This window comes from Phascolarctos cinereus, unplaced genomic scaffold, assembly GCF_003287225.1.
Source record: "Phascolarctos cinereus isolate Bilbo 61053 unplaced genomic scaffold, phaCin_HiC Scaffold_5;HRSCAF=322, whole genome shotgun sequence".
Classification (NCBI taxonomy): domain Eukaryota; kingdom Metazoa; phylum Chordata; class Mammalia; order Diprotodontia; family Phascolarctidae; genus Phascolarctos; species Phascolarctos cinereus.
In genome coordinates this window covers 33,053,802-33,076,036 of record NW_027555958.1, presented here as the reverse complement: position 1 = coordinate 33,076,036, position 22,235 = coordinate 33,053,802, and the positions used below count along the sequence as shown (strand labels likewise).

General features: G+C 39.0%; 1 protein-coding gene across 3 annotated transcripts in view; it reads right to left on the bottom strand.

Annotated features, from left to right (window-relative positions):
* SSH2 (slingshot protein phosphatase 2) overlaps window positions 1–22,235 on the bottom strand; it is a 255,357-nt gene that overhangs the window by 176,282 nt on the left and 56,840 nt on the right. The window contains exons 1-2 of one of the 3 annotated variants that reach the window (XM_078154775.1): window positions 8,057–8,122; window positions 1,745–1,889 (exon numbers count right to left, since the gene is read on the bottom strand). The exons of 1 other annotated variant lie outside the window; for it this stretch is intronic. In XM_078154775.1, coding sequence (XP_078010901.1) covers window positions 1,745–1,889; window positions 8,057–8,058 — 147 coding nt within the window. In that variant the 5' untranslated portion in view covers window positions 8,059–8,122. Of the gene's footprint in view, window positions 1–1,744; window positions 1,890–8,056; window positions 8,135–22,235 lie in introns of those variants that run through there. One more of the 3 variants, XM_020963302.2, reaches the window with a different exon arrangement.

Here is a 22,235-nt window from a genome sequence, read left to right as displayed (position 1 = left end):
ATGGGGTGAAAATATGGAATTCAAAATCTTGTGGAAGTAAATGTTGAAAACTAAAAATAAATAAATTTATATTAAAAAATCACATTTATTTGCCCTCTCAAAGCTCCCCCTGCCTCCCCTCATCCACCGACTTTGTAACTGCCTTGGTGGTGATGCAACAGTGGTTTGTATATGCTGAACTGCTCAAGGCCAGCTGTTTTCTGTTGGCAGGCTGGCCATCAGAAACTCATACAAAAACTCATATCTCCTAGCAACAGATTTTTTTTCTCTTATCCTTGCTTCTTTCTCTTACTTTTGTTAAATTAACTTGTCAATCAGATTTGATTTTCTGCAAGATGAGCAGGAGAACATGAGTAGAAAATACTCAGTGGGGACAGCAAGAAAGAAGAAAGTACAACCCACTGACCCTTGATGTTCATGCTGGATCTCTACAAACCACCAAATGGGCTTCTGTACAACAGATTGTGTTGTTATCATTTTACCCATAAGTCAGTATCTCGTTTGAGTTCACAATCTTGGGATTTATAAAAGCAGTTTTAAACAGTAGATTTTTCTTTCCTGTATTTACTTTTATTTCCAGATCTAACAAATAGTTATTGTTTTTAATTATTCCATAATACTGAATTCATCCCAAAGTTCCAAGAAGTACAAAGAAAAGAAGATGATGCTTCAGAAAAGTTTTGAAAGTAAAGCAGCTTCTGTTTCTGATACAGAGATCAGTTCCTCCACTTTGGCTTCCATTCAAGGGCTTCTATAATACCTTTTAAAATGTTTAAATCTCTGCATTTTCTTCTCCCTGGTCCTCCCCTCCTACTTCAGAAAATGACTTCTTGAAGTGCATACACCCAGAAGCTGACATCCAAAAAAGATACTATTGCATCATGCATAAGTATGCATGAAATTAAACTTACAGGCCAAGAGAGAAAACTAATATAAACTAATTTTTTTGTATTTTCCCCCTAATCACCCTAGAATTAGGTGCTTTTAGGAAATGGTGTAGTAGTGTTTTGTTCTGTTTTTAGCCATAAAAGAGAGCATTTCTTTTAATACAAAACTTTTTTTGATTGCACAAAAGGAAAAGGCATTTCTCTATCAAAACAGAGAAAAAGGAATAAAACAAAATATAGAATTACTGATCTGGCTTCTTTTTTGGTTGGGGAGGAAGGGACAAGCAGAAGAAAGATTTTATTCTTACAAAAGATTAGCAAAATTGACCATGAGGACGTGCTTCCTTAGACAGTTCATCTGATCTGCTAACATGATCACTACACCCAGCTTGAAAATGAGCATCCTCGGTCATAACAAGGCATTGGGAATTCTGGATGTGCCTTTGTTGGGCTGACTTGATCCTTATAGCCTATCTTTCAACACTATAAAGTTTACATCTAAGAGAGGTCTAAAGAAAAGCCTTCACTTCCTTTAAAGTCCCCTGTCCAATACCCTTTATGCAGCCACTCTTTTAAATAACATCTAACATCATGTACTTGTTAAACCTTGAAAACCAGGAAGGAAGTTGAAGGATCACAGCTCTCCTTAGGGATTATGGGCATAATTATGTGTCTGTGTATAAGAGGAAAGAGAAGGGGAAATGTTCCTTGAACAGAAGGTCTTGACAACATCTTAAAAAACAAAACCAACCAAACTTACCCTTAACTCAAGAAAATGAATTAAAGTAAAGTTTGAATGCTATAAAATTATGATGACCAAGCTTGGTCCTAGAGAAAACTTGTGAAGACGAACCTACCTCCCCTTCATTGCAGAGATGGTATGGACTAGAAGGTATGGAATATTGCATATACTGCCAGGTACAGCTCACTTGTTGGTTGGTTTTATTGGGCCTTTCCCTCACCCCCTTCTTTTGTAAATTGTTGTTACAAGCAATCCCCTTCCTGAGGGAAGAAGAAGAGCATATTTGAAAGACAATATAATGGGAAAACAAAAGGTATGACAACAAACAAAAAATTTTTTTAAGGCAATGGGGTTAAGTGACTTGTCCAGGGTTACACAGCTAGTAAGTGTTATGTGTCTGAGGCCAGATTTGAACTCAGGTCCTCCTGACTCCAGGGCCGATGCTCTATCCAAAAACAGATTTTTAAAAAGACAACCAGGAAACAGATACTCAATAAATGCATTTTAAGGCAATTTAAAAACCCCTACGTGTTCTCTCTACCCTATTTGTTCCCGGGATCAGAGAAAAAATGAAAACTATTCACTTTTTTTTCCATGTGTGTCGAATGGCATAAGGCGTTCTTCATTCTGATTCTCACTCACTAGAGTCTCAAAAATAAGGCAAAAGTAGCTAAAAAGCAAAGCGCCAGAAGTTCTTTATATTCTACTACAGTCTGAGCAATAGATCTCACAAAGGGCCGGTACATACAAAGGTATGGATGTTAATGGCACTGCTGCCTGCTCAGCGCTAGGGGTCAGCTAGGATCTGACCTCAGCCTTGTTGCTACCTTATTGTAAAACTCTGGGCAAGGCATACAACCTTTCCTCCTTGGCTCTGTCATCTGGAAAATACTGATAATGCAAGAATGTTACATGAATTCATCAGTCAATGTTTGCAAGCCCTAGGAAAATGTAAAGTACTTCAGCTATTAATGACTCACTAGCTAAATTCATGCTACTTCAACTTCCTCATCAACACCGAATGAGGAACAGCCAGATAAGTCGCTCTAATAAGTGAATGAAATCATTGCATTGGAGATCACCTTCATGATGATGGCTTACAAGCAGGCTGTGTAATCATGTTGTTTGGTTGTTCAGAAGTTTCAGTTGTGTCTGACTCTCCATGACCCCATTTGATATTTTCTTGGCAAAGACACTGGACTGGTTTGCCATTTTCTACTCCAGCTCATTTTACAGATGAAGAAACTGAGCAAACAGGGCTAAGTGACTTGCCCAAGGTCACACAGGTAGTAAGTGCCTGAGGTCAGATTTGAACTCAGGAAATGAGTCTTCCTGATTCCAAGCACAGAACTCCATCCACTGTGCCACCTAGCTGCCCTAGCTGTAATTATAACATACCTAAAAGAAAGGTCCAACAGGCTTCATGTGGTAGCTATTTCAATTTCTTGAAATTAGCAGTTTTATGGTCAGGATTTCTTTGTGGAATCTGATTATTGTCAAAGCTTTTGAAGACAGTCACCTCATTGGGATGGACCTAGTTCAGCAATATCACTGAAACCTAGGTGTTACCTTTGATTCTTGCCTCTGGCATCTAGTAAGGTACTGTAAATTTTGTTTCCACATACTCTGTGCTCCAGCCAACTGGGATTTTTTTTTTGTCTCCCCTATGTATCCTACACTGTCCCACCATCATTCCTTTGCATACCTATTCGCTATGTCTAGAAAGGTTTCTTCTCATTTCTATGTTTTGAAATTCTCAACTCAGATACTCAAAGAGATCTGCAGTCTCATAAAAATGGCCATTCTCTTGCATGATATAGATTACAACCCAATCCATGCCTACCCACTTTGTGAGATTCTTGTCCACACGCTCCTAGAAATTCCCCACAGGCACAGAGGATCTCTCCAAGGTGCTAGAGCCTTTCTCAATTTCTCCAGATATGCAAGGTATGATTCTGTATTCTAACCTTAGAAACAGCTTATCTTCTTTTTAACATAAATTCTTTGTGGCTCTTAATTTGTTCTGTTGACAATCTGTTCACATCCACCATGAACCTCTCCATTGCTCTCTGAATGATAATCATTTTCAATTCTTTGGAACTATAGTTTCCATGACTCAAAGCGATATAAGAATGGAAACACCGTAATATTTAGCAGATGAAACTTTGTTTCTGGGAAGATATGGGGGTTATTAAAAGAGTTTTGCAGATTTTCAAAAGCAATCTAGCCTACTTTGCTCCTCCTGTTGAAATCCTATTCATCCTTTAAGAACCATGAAACTTTCTCCGGTTCTTAACTTTTATACTTTTCGAAATGGACCTTGAACACTTTTTTTGGTGGCATTTATCATGTTTTCTGTTTTATTATAATTGTTTGCTTATGTATTGTACCTTCCTACTAAATTAAAAATTCCAAAAGTCCAGGGACCACACCTTATTTAATCTTTGTATCTCCCCTAGCATCTAGTTGAGTATTTTGTATACAGTTAAGTGTTCAATAAAGGCCTGTTGAACTGCATTGATTTCTGCCCTTTGATATCTCTACAGATGAGGAAAAGCTTTTATTCTCTAAATAAGATTCCACTTAGAAATCTTAACCTGAAGGGGTGGTGGTGGTGGTGGAGGTTGTAGTCTGTGGCAAATGGTCAACTTCAGGAGAAAACTTGACTGGATGCCTCCAGAGTCACACAATAAGTCTCCTCCATTTACACTTCAGGGACAAAAATACATTATGGAAACAAACCTGGCCCTTAGATGATTCCGCCACTAAAGTACTACCCAATGCTTCACTGTGGCTACAATGGGTTCTTGAAAGGCTAAGGCAGAGGCACATGAGTTCTGGCAGGTCCACACAAACTGGCAAGACCTGGGGACAGACTCTTTTTCTGTTTTACATTTGGAGAGTCATTGCCAGAAGGCTGGCCACCAAAGGATGCCATTTTGTTTTGTTTTGCTTTGACCACAGTAACTCCAAATCACTTCCTGAGATTTGGCATCACGAATGAAGTGACAGCTTTTTTGAAGAAATATTAAATGATGACAACAGTAATATCTTATATTTGTACAGCACTTTGATTTTCAAAGGACTTTTATCTATGTCAGATCTATGCATTGAGCAAGGCAGAACAGTGGAAAGAACATTGATGCCCAGATTTAGAATCAGGGCCCCACGACTTACTAGTTGTGGGAGCTCAGGAAAATCATAGCCTCTCTGAGGACAATAACCCCTATCATAGACCCTCCGAGGGTGTCGTGAGATGACATAATGCACATAAAGCATTGTGTGTGTGTGTGTGTGTGTGTGTGTGTGTGTGTGTGTGTGTGTGGTACCACAGAAATGTGTGCTGTCATCATATTCACTAGGTGATCCTTACTCATGGTAGGAAAGCAGAGCAAAGAGGAGTAGAAAGCCCAGACAGTCCAACAACACGCTACGTACAAATAAATCTAGCCACAGCACAAAATTCTAAAAATGACTGCTTTCGTTTCATCTCCCTCCTTTTGTGACTGGAGTAAACATCATTTCTAACACTGACACGTGTATGAACATTTACTGACTTGATCCTTAAAAACCTTTCTGGTTCAGACTACAGTCTGCCTTGAGAGATGACAGAAACCAAAGGAGTGAGCCAAGCTGCTGACATCAGGACTGCCTTGGACCTACGCTGAAGTGGAAATGATTATATGCATGGTGGCCAGTCTGATGGGTCACAGGCTTAGAGCTAGAAGGGACCTTAGACAGAATCTAGTCTAAATACCTCATTTTACAGAGAAGGAAGCTGAAGCAAGGGGTCTCCCATCTAAAAGTGACCCTAAGTAAATCTAGGCTTCACAGGGCCATTTGAAAACTGTGTAAGGTCTTTTAGGTTTTCCCTTGGGCCAGGCAAGATCTGAACACAAAACCCAGACCATAACTACATAATATTCCTTACTGGTAGGGCAACAGGAAGTGAACTAGCCAAGGTGAACCAGGCAGTTGGAAGCAGGAGAAGCAGAAGGCATGGAAAATCTCTGGTGGGCACCCTTCTCTGACCACGACTCATGAAAGAAAATCACAACAATTTATATTCTACATTTAACCAATTCGGAAATCTGCTGATTTTCATCTTATTTGGATCAACATTCTCAACAGTCACAAAACTTCAGGTCTATGTTCTTTGAGCTTTGGGAAGGCTCAGGAGAGGCACTAACATCATTATGTAGTCATGGGAAAAAAGAGCACCTCAACATTATCTGGTAACTAGTACAAATGAAGTTATGTATATAGAGGAAAAAAGAGTTCAATTTATTCATCGTTCTACATTATGTGTTTTACCTCGGCAGATACACTCTGAAGGTAAAACATTACATATCCAAATATAATATGTTGTCCACATTTGTATTTATTCTACAATAACTGCTCAGTCAAATTAACTTATGCCTTTAGCATGTTGAGTCATCTATTTGACCTCTTTGACCTTCCTGCAATGAAATATTTCAGTGCCAATTGGGCTTTTATGGAACTGACTTCTTAAATCAGCGAATTAAAAAAAAATGACTTGGGAAATATAGGAACTTTCTCTACCGCCCTCTGAACTAAATGCAATGACGTGGTAAAGAAATGAGGGAAAACACAGCAACACTAAATGTACACCTCAAGGAGATTGATCCTATCCTGTTGTTGTTTGTCCTTCATTCACAAAGAGGACCTCAGGAAGGTGATGCCATTATTTGCAAGTGAATTGGATTTAAGTGATGGAGGGCTGTGCAAGCCTCATTTTCTACTCCAGAGTCATCTGGGTCCAGTGGCAAAATAGAGATCAGGTTGACTAGAGAAGACCCCCCAGATTCGGTGGGAGACCTTGGTCTTTTTAAGCTAAGGTCTTTACCAGGTCTCAGTTTGTCAGAGGCAATGCCCATTCAGTGATTAAGGCTAGGTTAAAAAATGAGGCAAAGAATGGCCTTTTTTTTACCTAGTCAAAAAAAAAATCAATTTGGAAAGGAAGACTCTCAGGATTTCTGAGTAAAACAGAAACAACTGTTGTTTACACTTGCTCTGCGCCATCAGAACCCAAACAATGACCAAGTGAGGCTCGGGCTGGGATCTATTGTTGGCCAATCAATGAGAGCCCGAGTGATTTGGGTTTAAGGCATGGTCCATAAAAAAGAAATCTATCCCATAAACTCCAAGATATCAAAATTTATTTTCCTTTGGGCAGAGTACCTGCAGGTAAGGGTATGATTCTCTATGTAGACAGAGAAAGAGGAGGGGGAGGGAGGGAAGGAGGGAAGGATGGAAGGAGTAGCATTGCCCAACTAAAACTGGCCAACTGGGTACCCAGTGGGGCAGCTTCTACTACTCACAGGTTGTTGTTTGTCCTTCCATTCTTGAAGAGGACCATGACATCAGGAAGGTGATGTCATGACTTGCGAGTGAATTGGATTTAAGTGAGGCAGGGCTGTGCAAAGCCACCAGCCTCACTCTCTCCTCCAGAGTCATCTGGGTCCAGTGGCAAGACACAGATCAGGAGACTGGAGATGGCCTCATGCTATCCTATAGTAGAAAATCACAAGGGCTCCCCTCCAATTTCTACATCAATGCTATATCACCGCACCATAATAGATGATATGTTTAAAGACATTCTTCCCGTCTCCTCCTCCCCAGCTCCCAGCCCAAAACAAATAAACAAAACTTTGCATGGCATAAAGAAAATAATTTTAAAAACAATGGTTTTTAATAATTTTCCCAGGCTACTCTAATCCCAATAATGCTGTATCTTTTGTTTATTTTCTATCACTGATTTTTCACTGAGATGTCTTGAAATTTTAAGCTAAAACAGACTCTCCCGAAACGGAAAACATGGTTAGCTTATCGTATGAAAAAAATCAAGCAAGGTTCAATATGTTCAATCAACTTGGCGATATTTGGCCTATCAAGGCACTTATTATGTCGACTAAATAGCACAGTGCCTGGCACATAATAGGCACTTAACAAATGTTTACTGACTGACTAAATAAGTAATAATTTGTTACCAAGTTTAATAGGGCCTGTATAGACTCAATATAGTTTTCTAAGTTATTCATCTCAATTTTGATGTTAATGATCTTAAGGCAGAAAAAGGTGGGAATTCAGTCTACATAATCAGTCAATTGCTACTTTTCCTAGTACCTAGTACATTCATTTTAGTCAGAAAGGGTCCTTCTTTTAAAAATCCATCATCAAACTCTTCATTCACCATTGTGAATCTTCTTTTGAGGAAATCCAGTTTAACCTGTAGTCCTGATACTCAATACCATTCAATGGGCCAAGAGTGGGTGTACTTTTCAGGGCAAACTGAAGCCCAAGGGAATGCCACCTTAGGTACTATACCAGTAAACTGATGCGCCGAGGTCATCCAATTAGCCTTTCTTTTAATTGTCAGAGGTCATAAAAATATATACCTACGTACATTGAAATCAGTAAAGATTTCTGATTCTTCACATTCACAGCAAAGTATCGCTGATTCACTTTCTTCCAAATGAGAGCTCTGCAAATGCAAACAAGATCATTTCAGTGATCCAAATAAGTCCACAAGCAAATGAAGGAAAGCCAGAAGAAGTCACTAACTCAGTATAGGATTGTGGATGAGAAGCATGCTGAGATTCTGATTAGTGATGGAGAGCCTAGTGAGCAAAGGGTTGGTAAGGTGATTGGTTAAGTGATTAAAGTAGTCAAGTTGGGAAAATTTGACAAGCTGAAACATTTGGATTTCATTAAACAAGAGCGCATTGTTCTGTCTATAAAGAAGATAACACTGATCAGCATGCACCATTGCATTTTCACAAGAGTCAGCATGGATTTGCTCTTAGCCTTCCATGTACTCTCTTACAGGTTCTTCTTATAACCAGCAGCACACATTTGTGAGGTAGCTGTTCAATAAGGAGCTTTTGAACAGAAGGTGCAGCTAAATGCCCACTGATGATAGAACCCATTGCTTCATTAAGGCCATGCTTTAAATCAACAAGACAGAGGTGGTGGATATCAGTGTGCAGAAAGATATCATGAAGGGTGGAAAGAGTCAAAGTCATTCAAAGTAAACTCATTCTTTCAAGCCTATCACAAGAAAAAATTTAGACCTTTTCTCTCCCATCCCCCCCACCACCACTTTAAAGAACCTCTTTAGAGCAAAGGAGAAGGAAAATAAAACATGTATCAAACAATTTTAGCACGTATAACCTTATGACTAGCAAAGGTACACAAAAAAGAAAGAATCAAACAGATCCTTTAAAGCCCAGTCAGAAGTGTGCTATTTGGATGACAGCTGCCGGAAATAGAATTATCCCCAGACAGAATGGTGTATATGTTTATGTCATCGTAATCTTCTAACTACTAATGTCTGGATTTCTGTCATTACATAATGACTCTGAAACTATCCCCATTGACTCATACCTTTGATCTATTAAAGCTGAGAGTCTGTTTCAACTTGTAAAAGAGCCAGAGAGATTGAGTTTTAGAATGTAAATAAACTTATTTGAAGGAAAGTGAAATTGAGAATTATTACTTCAGTAACTGTCCAGCTCCAACTTTTCTCCCTCTATCCTCTGTCTACCTTATTCTCCCTTTGGCTACTTCTAGCTTCCTTTCTTTCCATCTTTATATTCAATTATTTTCTTCCATAATCCGTTCTTCTGTCTCTATTAGAAAGTAAACAAAACAGTAAAACCTTTAAAATCCTTACTCCATAAAAATGCATGTGTGACATTTTCTCTCTCCCTCCCTCTTGCATTTGGGGATGGAGGAGTGGAGAGGGAAAAATTGTGAAGGATGAAAAGACCAAATATTTCACTTTAAGTAATAAGTTGCATTCATATGCTGCTTCTAAAGTTTATAAACAGCTTTAAATATATCATTTTATTTCAAGCTCACAACAAGTTCATGAGGTAGGTACTACAGGTAATATTAATCCCATTTTACAAATGAGGAAACTGAGGGCTCAGAATTAAGCCATTTACTCATGGCTATACAACTAGTGTTACATTTGAACCCAGGTCTTTTTGACTTCAAATTCATCAGTCTATCCTTTGTGCTAGGCTGTCTCAATATGTATTTTGGTTTAATCATGGTCAGCATAGATTAGAATAAGAACTTAATTTTAAATACAATATATTTTATAATAGAGAAGGGGGCAAGCAAGGGTTAACAATTAACCCTTCCAAAGCTAATAAATATCACTCCTATCACTATAAGCTTACTGGTGGTTTGTCATAGTTTATACAAAGTGAAATAAGAAAAGTTTTTGCAAACAATATGACAATATGACAAGTTAATCAATACAGATTTCCACATTATCTTTGAAAGGTTTCATGCTCATGAATATTTCAGCATGTTTACTGCAATCCTTTTGAAGGACCTTTCAAGAGGTCTTACAACCTGTACTTACATTCCTCAAATTACATTACAACTGTGCTATATACTCATTAAATGAAACAATATATCAAGCTACACCGCATCTAATTGATATGTGCTAACATCTAATAAGAGTTGACTCAACAAACAAATGTTTGCTTATAACTAAGGCACACTTACACAGCGCTAACTCTAAGAATGCTACATGACAGAAATCATTTTCCATTTCCTCCCCTGTAGCCCAGCAGAGATCAGAGGCCTGGTAAAGAGATCTGGTGGCACTCATTATCCCTCCCCATCTCTTCCCTTGGTGCTATGCAATCTTACTTTTCCCCTGGTACATTGATGGTATGAGAAATTTCTTCTGATAACAGTAGCTGGGCAAGGAGAGATTAAGAGGTCACAAGCTTCAAATGACATTTTCTCTTAAAAATCATTTCAGAATGCTGATCTATAAAGATGAATGCAAACCATACATAAATGAGTGAAGGAACTTCAGGCACCCAAGAGGGTCCCTTTTATTTTATACACCTGCATGTGGCCCCTAGGAAAATCCTATAAAAATCATTGGTACAGGTCATCTAAAGACAAGTCATATCTAGAAAGATCACCAAAAACTAAATGTAACAGTAGCAATAACACCTGTTAATAAGAGAAATGTTACAAGAGTCTTTCACAAAGTATTTAAGTTTCTCCTCTGAACATTAAGAAGAGCACAAAACTTACTTTATAGATAGAAAAACTAAACAGAGAAGTTACATAATTTGTGCTTTTCAAATAAAGGTGCTCAACAAAATCTATTAGGCAGTAATGATAAACAGATATTGGAAGCAGGGCATGGTGATACATACACACACCTTCACTCTCTGCCTCATACATGCACAGTGTTTCTCAGTTTGGCTTATAAACACAATGTTCTATTCTGCACTATACAAGCCAGAAAGTTTGTCTACACACACACGATCAGAGAAATTTCCTCCTCACTGGATTACTGCCTTGTTAATTCACTGGGCTTGCGTAGCCCAGTGAAACTATAAGCTATGCCATGCAGGGTTACTCAATATGGACAGGTCATAGTGGACAATTCCGACAAAAGGTGATTCACTGGAGAAGGAAATGGCAAACCATTCCAGTAGCTTTGCAAAGAAAACCTCATGAACAGTATTAAGCTGACAAAAGATGTGACACCAGACGATGAGTCTCAGATTGGAAGGTGTCTACCATGCTCCTGGAGGACAGTGGAGGACAATTACAAGTAGCACCAGTCCTAAAGAAGCAAGTGAGCCAAACCCTAAGGAAGCTCAGCTTGGATGCGTCTGGTGATGAAAGGAAAAGCTGAGGCTACAAAGATCAGAACTGTGTGGGAACCTGGAACGGAAGATCTGTGAGCCCAGGTGAGCTGGATCCGGTCAAACACGAGAGGGAAAGATTAAGCATTGACCTCTTGGGTGTCAGTGAGCTTAAATGGACAACAATGGGTGAATTTAATTCAGGTGATCACCACACATATCAATGTGGGCAAGAATCCTTTAGAAGAAATGGAATAGCCCGCATAGTCAATAAAAGGGTGAGAAAAGCAGGACTGGGGCATATACTCAAAAACGATAAAGTGACATCTGTTTGAATCCAAGGCAAACCATGCAGCATCACAGCAATACAAGTCTATACTCCAACCACTGATGCCAAAGAAGCCAAAGTTGATCAGTTCTATGAAGACCTACAACATCTTCTAGAAATAGCACCAAAAAAGGGTGTCACATTCATCACAGTGAAGTGGAATGGTAAAGCAGGAAATCAAAAGATAATTGGAATAATATGCAAGTTTGGCCTTGGAGTATGAAATGAAGCAGGGCAGAGACTAATAAAGTTTTGTCAAGACAACTCACTGGTCATAATAAACACTTTTTCAACACCTCAAAAGGCGACTCTACACATGAACATCACCAGATGGTCAATACAGAAATCAGATTGATTATGTACTTTACAGCCAGAGGTGCAGAAGCTCTATGCAGTCAGTTAAAACAAGACCTGGAGCTGACTGTGGTTCAGAGCATGAGCTGCTTATGCAAAATTCAGGCTTAAACTGCAGAAAGTTGGGAAAAACCATCAGACCATATAGGTATTGGGTAAATAACCTTCCTTATGAATAGACTGAAGGGATCAGATCTGGTAGGTAAGAGCGCCTGAAGAACTGTGGACAGAAGCTTACAGTATTGTATAGGAGGTAGCAACAAAAAACGTTCCAAAGAAAAAGAAGAGCAAGAAAGTAAAATGGCCGTCATGACAAAGAATAGCAAGGAAAGAAAAGGTTTTCTTAAATGAGTAATACAAGGAAATAAAAGAAAACAACAGAATGGGAAAGACAAGAGAGCTCTTCAAGAAAATAAAGAGGTTTCAAGGGAAAGTTTTATGCAAAAATGGGCATGATAAAAGAAAAAATGGTAGGGATTTAATAGAAGCAGAAGAAATTAAGAAGAGGTAACAAGAATACACAAAAAAACTATGCAAACTATACCAAAAAAATCTTAACATCACCGATAACCACGACGCTAACCAGATTCCTGCTATAGAGCCAGAAATCCTGGAGAATGAAGTCAAGTGGGCCTTAGGAAGCATTGTTAACAATGAGGCTGGTGGAGGTGATGGAATTCCAGCTAAACTATTTTAAATCCTAAAAGATGATGCTGTTAAAGTGCTGCAAATCTGGAAAACACAACAGTAGTCACTGGATTAGAAAAGAGCAGTTTACATCCCAATTCTAAAGAAGGGCAACACCAGAGAATGTTCAAATGATCAAACAATCGTGCTAATTTCACACACCTGCCAGGTTATGCTTATGATTCTGCAAGCTAGGCTTCAGCAATGTATGAACTGAGAATTTCCAGAAGAGCAGGATGGTTTTTGAAGAGGCAGAGGAACTACAGACCAAATTGCTAATATTCACTGAATTATGGAGAAAGCAAGGGAGTTTCAGAAAAACACCTGCTTCATTGACGACACTAAAGCCTTTAACTGTGTGGATCACAACAAAATGTGGTACGTCCTCAAAGAGATGGGAGTGCCAGACCATCTTACTTGTCTTCTGAGGAAGGTATATGGGCTCTTATATTCAGGCCAAGAAGCAACAGTTAGAACTGAACATGGAACAACTAATTGGTTTAAGATTGGAAAAGGTATACAACAAGGCTCTATACTATCACCTTATAAATTTAAATTCTATGCAAGGCATATATTATGTGAAATGCCAGACTGGGTAAATCAAACTGGAATGTTGCTAAGAGAAATATCAACAACATCAAATATGCAAACAATACAACTTTGATGGCAGAAAGTAAAGAGGAATTAAGAACTCTATCAATGAGGGTGAAAGAGGAGAGTGTAAAAGCCAGCTCACATAACATTAAAAAACCCCAAAACAACTAAGATCTTGGCAACTGGTTCCATCAATTTCTGGCAAATAAAGGCAGAAGAAATGGAAGCAGTGTCAGATTCCATATTCTTGGAATCAAAGATCACTGCAGACAGTGACTGCAGCCATGAAATTAAAAGATGCTTGATCCTTGGAAGGAAAACTACAGCGAATCTGGACAGAATACTAAAAAGCGAAGACATCACCTTGCCAACAAAGGTCTGTATAATCAAAACTATGGTTTTTCCAAGTAGCAATGTATGGCTGTGAGCTGGACTATAAGGAAAGTTGAGTGCTGCAGAATCAATGCTCTCAAATTATGGTGTGGGAAAAGACTTTTGAGAGTCCTTTGGATATCAAGAAGATCAAATCAGTCAATACTTAAAGAAATTAATTCAGGCTATTCACTGGAAGGTCAAATACTGAAACTGAAGCTTAAATACTTTGGCCACATTATGAGAAGAGAGGACTTACTGGAAAAGACTACAATGTCAGGAGAGACTGAAGGCAAAAGGAAAATGGGAAGGCAGAGGATGAGATGGATAGATAGTATAAATAAACATGAGCTTGGACAGACTTCAAGAGATAGTGGAGGACAGAAGCGCCTGGAATACTTTGGTCCATGGGGTCACGAAGAGTCAGATACAACTGAATGACTGAACAACAATGGAGAAATTTCACAAACAACTTTCCAATTACCCAGAAACACTGATTTTCAATGATTATTATATGTTTTACTAATTGGTTTTACTAATATATCATTAGTTTTGCTACTATACTTGATTTCTCTGTGTTTTCCTTTAACCTTAATATCTTCTTCTTGTTGTTCAGTCATTTTCAATCACGTCCAACTCTTTGTGACCCCATTTAGGGTCTTCTTGGCAAAGATACTGGAGTGGTTTGTCCTTTCCTTCTCTGGCTCATTTGACAAATAAGGAAATTGAGGTATACAATTATGTACACTTAACTAAACTAAATGCACACTTAACATGACTTTTGAGGGTCACACAGCTAGTAAGTATCTGAGGCCATATTTGAACTAAGAAGATGAGTCTTCCTGACTCCAAGCCTGGCACTCTATCCACTGTGCTACCTACCTGCCCCAACCTTATGACCTAGGACATTACAAAACAAAAACTATTCTCAACTTCAAAGATTTTGTTTAAATATTGAGACTAACTCATGACCAATATGAACTTAGTAAACCCTCTCATTTAGTGACCTTATCAGCTCCCATGGGTGTAATTATCATCTTTATGCAAATAACTTCCAGGTCTATATATCTAGCCCTAGTTTCTCTCCTGTGTACCAGTCCTGCTTCACTAGCTACCTGTAGGATATTTCAAACTTGATGTCCATGAGCATCGTGATGTCAATATGTCTAAAATGGAGATTATCTTTCCCCTCTAAACTTGCCCCTCATCCAAACTTCCTCATTTCTGACAAGAACACCACACCATCTGTCAGCTGCCCAGGTTCACCTTAGTCATTCTCTACTCCTCATTCTCATTCATCCCTCGTATCCAATTAGTTGCCAAATCTTATCATTTATGGCTCTGTAACATCTCTAACATGTTCCCTTCTCTCTGCTCATACAGTGAACATCCCAGTTCAGGCCCTCATCACATCTGATCGCCTGGCCTCAAGTCTCTCTCCATTGTAATTCATTCTCAATCTTCCTAAAGCGTCAATCTGACAATGTCACTCTCTATTCAGTCAAGTCCAGGAGTTCTCTCTTCCACCAAAATCAAAGATGAATTCTTTCATCTGGCATTTAAGACCCTTTGTAAACTGTCCTCAGTCAACTTTTTCAGTCTTATTAGACGCTACTCTTCCTCCCACTGGCCTTCTTGCTGCTCCTCACACAGGACATTTCATCTCCCATTTGTCCCTCGTGCTTGGAATACATTCCCTCCTCATCTGTACGCTCCTTCATAGAGGTAAAGAGCTTAATTATTCTTGCACTACTGAAAGAGTTCATCTGAATCAAGGAGATAGCCACTTGACTTAAAATCATAGCAATTTTAGAATTTTAGAGCTGGAAGGGTCCCTACAGATCATCTAGTCAAACAGACAAGGAAACTAGGCCCAAGGAGAACTGCTGTGTCCAATGGCCTTACAGGCATATCTAGTAGGAAGGCAAGGATTATAATGCAGATCTTCTACCTCCAAATCCAGCTCTCTTTCCACCATATGATTTTGCCTCTAAATGGAGACACAGCCTAGACGCTCTAGCATTTGCATAAGGAGCTTCAAGTCTCTCAAACTGTGGGGATATATCCCCATATTTATAGGGCAAAACCAATAAATGACACACCCTCTGGAAAGGAAACTAATAAGAATCAACATTAAATGGAGGAAATCAGATGGCTGCACAGGAGGAATTCACTATAAGAGATATATGAATTTGAAAAACATCCTATTCTAATCAATAACCTTTAGAAAATCAAGGAGATACAAATCTAAAATCTGACCAATGAAAAGAAAGCTCAAATTGAATCAACTGTTTTATTACCTGCCCAAGGCATTGTTTTCAGGAAAGAAGTCTGCAAAGAGACCCCATAAAAGAGAACCAGAAGGAAGAATCTGTCAGCTGGTTCAATCAACACTGCTGTCCAGTGGAAAGAGGGCTGTGAGTCTGGATACTAATTACAGTCCTTCAGGAACATTTCCGTCTTCAGATGAGGTTTAAAATCTACTAGCCTAATGGAAATTCTCCAGAATATGCCACTCCCTTTTTCATGGAAAATCGTTTTCTTGGACTAACACAATGGTAGAAAGTGTCCTGGGCAAACAATCCATAAAGGCTCTTCTCTCAGTTATATTTCCTCTTATAAATTAACAAAATACCTTCTGATTAGAGTGTGTGTGTGTGTGTGTGTGTGTGTGTGTGTGTGTGTGTGTGTGTGTGAATTCAGTTACCATGACTATTTTCTGGAAGTTTCTGAACCAGTAAGGCTTAGGTCCAAAACCTTGACCTACTGTGGTCAAACCAAGGTAATACATATGGCCTTGTGTGACCAGCCAGCTTCTCTTCAATATCAAATATTAACTGTAACAGGACTGTAGTCAAGAATGACAATGCAATAATAATAATTTCTAAATTCTACCTAGAACATTGCCTGGGCAACAAAAATGAAAAAAAAGTCATTTAATCCAAAAAGCTGCAATGAAACTTCAACCCAAAAGGGAAAGATAACTTTTTACCAACTGGGAAGCACTTGGAGTTGTGCTGTTTTTTTTTTTAAAGTCACAGAAAGACCATCACAGATATCCTTGAAACATCCTTTTAAATGGCACACTAATGGGGGTAAGACGTAGGGAAAATATTGGTTAAGACTGAAAGCTAAGCACCAGAGGTGTGATAACAGAATAATATTCTGTACCAGAGCTGCAGAATAGAATATTTTTGAAACATAAGTTACAGAACATAATACTTCCACGTAGCCATTATTCCAACCAAGTGAAATAACTCTAAGTATGTGAAATATGGCATAAGGACTCATGTCCTAAGGTTTTGAATAGTCCTAAATACTGCGTTGTTGCCCAACAGTTTACAGAAGAGAGAAGTTGTCTTATGAAATAGTTCCACAAGCTTCGGAAGTTGCAGCTATTGTCACCAAGGGCTTTGCTGACCTACCTGTATGACTTTGTACAGTCTCCCATGAGCCTTCTCACCTCTACTTCTTAGAACCCTAGCTTCCTTCAAAGTTCAGCTCAGCAGGAAGCTTTTTCCCACTCCCCTTAGTTGCTGGTACACTCTCTTTTCTCTAAAATATCAAGCCTATACCTAGCCCTGTATATATTGTATCCCTCCAGGAGAATATAAGCCTCTTAAGGGTGAGACTAGTTTTCATTTTGTCTTTGTATCTCTGGCACATAGTAACTGCTTAAAAAAGGTTTGTTGGAGTGAAATTAGCTTCTATATCTGTTATATATGATTTCTAAGAGGTAGAAAAAATTTGATCCTTATGTTACACGTTGATAATGGACTCCGTGTTTTTCACAATATATATGGAATCTATGCATTTATAAGGCATGTCATGAGGCAAATGAGTCAGTGAAACATCAAACAACAAAAACAATAAAATGTTTCAAACCCTGTGTCATTTCTTCTAACCAAGCCCACTTTAGGAACAAGTTTATGATTAACTAAAGATTTTTCAAAGGGCAAAATACGGTTAGTTAATGTTAAGCACCTTGTTGCTTGTGCTCAACCAGATGACAAGAGCAATTTCACGGCGTGGAGATGTCTGTCAATCAAGAAAGTTCTCTGAGGATCTGATCAAATCTAACTGGACAACAGGTCAGCCAGTTGCTAGATCCCATCATAAATGCCCACAGGGTAAAAAGCACAAAATGAAGTGGCTCAGTAACTCCCTATGTTCCTGACCTGTCCTCTGAGCACAAAGACTCTCTGGATGATTAGTCCACCAGTGATAGGGAATATGCTGCAGTTGCTTTCCTAGTAGGAGAAGTTTAGATTTGAGTCGATGCATAAACACACTCTTACCTTGTCTCTTTAATGACCAATCCTTTATACTTTCAAGATGATTAGTCATTTGTATAGTGCATGACCACAGGAGAGCAAAGCTGTTAGACTATCTCAAGTTACAAGCAAAGGCCACTGACTTTTAAATCCCTGCACAATGTAGCACCAAACTATCTTTCCAGCCTCACTGGACATTACTCTACCTCCTGCATCCTTTGATCCAGCCTAACTAGGCTCCTTTTCTTCACACACACACAGCACTACATCTCCCATCTCCATCCTCCTTACCTCCATCCTATAGAGCCCCTGTCTTCCTTAAAGATGATGCTCAGGTAGCATCTTCTGACAGAAGCCTTTTCAGATCCCACTCAAACTGCTAGTACTCTCCCTCCTAAACTACCTTGAATTTAACTACTTTATATATATTTGCATTTATTCACTTCATATATATATATATATATATATATATATATATATATATATATATATATATATATATGTATCTACACACAGACACATATGTATACACACATAGTTGTTCAGTTATTTCAGTCATGTCTAACTTTGTGACCTCATTTGGGGTTTTCTTGGCCAACATACTACAATGGTTTGCCATTTCTTTCTCCAGCTCATTTGACAGATGAGGAAACTAAGGCAAATAGGGTTAGGTGACTTGCCCAGGGTCACACAGCTAGTAAGTGTCTGAGGACAGATTTGAACTCAGGAAGATGAGTCTTCCTGACTCTAGGCCTGGTGCTCTATTCACCGTGCCACCGATAGATAGATGTATGTATATGTATGTATATATGCATATATGTATGTATAGGTACTTGTCTCTTTCACTAGAATGGAGGCTTCTTTCAAGTAGGAATTTATTCTTTGTACTTGTATCCCCAGCACTTGACCTGGGTAGGAGCTTAATAAATACTTTCTGATTTAATAGCAGTAGTTGTGCTGTCCTTCATTCAAAAAATAATGCCATTTGGTGATTAATGGCCACTTGCATGCTTGGAATAGAGTTGACAATGGACTGAGAGTCCTGTAGCTTTTTCTGATTAGTAACTGTAGCTCCTACGGGAAGTGTCCGTTGCTGTCTGAGACACTGCTTCTGTAATGCTACCTGTAACCTTTGTGGTAGCAGCCCAACAGGTTCCTCACTCACCTATGGCTATGTGGTATTACTTGAGAGAATGTTTTCAGTGCCTCTTTACAGGGTTCATTTGTCACACCTGCCTGCAAAGATCCCATTTCTGATTGCTACAAAACACCTCTTTGGGTGCCCTGTTTTGCCTGTTCTTTGCTCATACCTAGTTCAGTGAAGCCACCCTACCAGCACTAAAGTGATGGTCATAACAACACACCTACATTTCACTGAACATGGGTAAAGAATGGATGCAGCAAGATACCCAGACAGCTGTTTTGTAGCAAGCAGAAATAAGAGCACTGCAAGAAGGTAGGGCAAAACAAACCCTGTAAAGATAGTGATTACTGATCATAATAGATGATCCTGAGTCATCAAATATAGGCGCAGTTATGGTTCATATTCTCTGTTTGAGAAGTGACATTTTGGTAAGATTTAGCACTGAAAGGGGCAAGCCTTGGTTACTTAGAAAGTTCACTGTGTGGAATACCACATTTCCTGATGATGATGGATAAACAAGGCATCATTACAGCAGCATTTCTAGAAAAAGCACCTTATAGAACCACAGAACATTAGAGTTGGAAGACACATCAGAGACCATCTAATACAAAACCAACATTTCATAGATGAGGAAGCTAAGGTTAGAGAAGTGAAGTTGCCCAATCTCACCTAGTAGCACACAGAAAAGCCCATCAAATCCTGCCATTTCTATGCATTTTTTTCCCTGATATCCTAAACTTCTGCCCAAAAATAGAAGGTTTCTGCAATAAAGAAAACTTCATCTATAAAACATCTTCTTCAGTGCTGATTAATATGTACTTGTTCTTAGCCAAAAGGCTGAGAAATGATTAGTGCTGCACTAAGACCAGAACAAAGGAATCAGACTGGCTAGTGTGGAGTCAGCTGCTTACTGGATCTTGGTCTCTGTGTAAGTGCCAGTGATTTCCATAAGCAGGTAATGAGAAAACAGGTCTTTTCTACAGCCAAGTGGAAATAATAGATAAGCTTTTTTACAACACAAATTCAACTTAGAGACAAAAAAAATTGAGCCTTTAAATACTAAAATATTAAATCTCACTTAAATCCACAATAGAAAGGAATGTGAAATTATGTCTAATATTCCAGATCGACACATTGCCACGATTAAATTATGTCGCTGGGCAGGGAGATAACCATGTTTATTATTATTTTAACAAAAGACCTTGTAGAAGAAAGAGGAAACTAAGAATGTAAAAACTTGACCTGGAAATGAGGCGGTCCCAGAACAACCTCAGAGGCAGATTACAGAACAGTGAAGGGGGTGGTGGACTGAGCTATTAGTTGTCAGGATTCCATCTTCTTCAAGATGGGTGAGTCATCACATGAACTGCCATCTATCATGACCTTTAAGGAAGGCCCGGACTCAGCTTGAGACATAATGGCCTTGGGCCTGAAGAATAGACCTGGAAGACAGACAGGGATAGCACTGGTCCTAATAAGTCCTATCATGCACTTCTCACTTCCACTCATATTGAAATGATTATTGTTGTTTTTTGGATGTAGGGCAAGAAGGACAAAGAGAGAGTAAATTACACCAACAAGACCATTTAGACCTGTAGCAAACATGTAGACTGTATTTTTTAAAAGCATAAATATGGAATAAGAAATTAAAGACTGATAAAATCCTAAAAAGATGGAAAGATCACATGGAAAACATGAAGAAAGAAAAATTATCAATGGGGAAACTGATCCCTAGGTCAAAGATTCAAGGGCAAACCACATGGATCTTGATTGAATATCCACTGGTTAAATGCTGACGATTAATATAAATTAAGAATATTAGTTATGATGCACATCCACTTAAGCCAAGAAGAAAAAAATGCTCTTGAAGGTTGCAGAACTTGGAATTAATAAATGACAATAAGAATATAACATAGAATTTGAGTTACTGGCTAGCAAGCTACAAGTATTCCATATTGGTCAATGCCATGGCTACTTATAGTTTTAAAGGGAGTAATACTCTAAAGGCAGGTCACTTGGAAACAGATGCTACAACCAAAAAATCCTCAGACTTTTCTCTCAATCCAATGAGAGAGAGAGAACATAGTAGCTTGGCATGGTCAATATCTCTTTTCTAATTAGTACTAGAACTAAACCAGGCCTCTCAGCTCTTTCTCTAAGGGCCCAGTCATGGCCAAACCACCCTCTCCAGAACCATTAGGCATTCTGATGGTAAAGGCCTTGACCCTGTCAAAGCAGACAGCTGAGTCCCAGCTCCCAGATGCACTGCTCCCTGCCCTACTTCTACAAAAGCCTCAGATTCTGCCTGAGGCCCACAGTTCAGCCTTCACAGCTACCTTCTTGGTTTGCTGGTCTACATTGGTTGCCTATGCTTTGTCCACTAGACAGGCCACCCTCTTGCATGTGGATGGAGCAAACTATAAGTCCATTAGGTCCCCCAGAACATTCTAACTTTCTCTAAAGGACAGTGAGTCCCAGATAGAACTAGATCTTCAAGTGGGACCCTGAGATCTAGGAACATGGGCTACAAGTGAAGGAGAATGGGGCATTTGCCAGAGTGGAACAAACATCAGGACATGGACCCCTGCACGTTCACTGAAAGAATCAGGACATCGAGATACAAGAAATCTAGAACCTGTGAATGGCATTAATGAAAAAAAAAAATCAGTCCATTTTGGTAGGGCCCTCCATGCCATCACTGTCCACTTGAGGCTCCTGTAAGAAAAAGAAACCAAGGAATTCTAAGAGAAAACAATGATATTTTTCTTTCTTTAAACAAACATAACACTGTTTTCTCTTAAAAGTCTACAATCAATATTAGCCACCTTTATCTCAAAACAGAATATAGGAGAACAGTTTCCTCTGGACAACTATCACTCTGGTGCAGTCTAGCTATCTAAAGGTCAGAGTAGATTCTGATTTGCACATATTTACTCAACCACATGTAAAAAGACTTCCACATGAATTGTTGGCTCACATGACAACACGAAAATCCAACTGAAACTGCGCTGAGGATTCTGGGCCCTCTCAAGCACTTTTGAACCTTTGAAAAAGGCATCCAACAAGAAAAAGAAAAGAGACAAGATGGTATTTGAGGAATGAGACCCTGGTGAATAGGGTTAGGGGGCAGCGAGAAGATAGGAGATGGGCCTGGTTCTCAAGAGGAAACTTCTGTTTGGTTTGCTGTTTCCAACATCTGC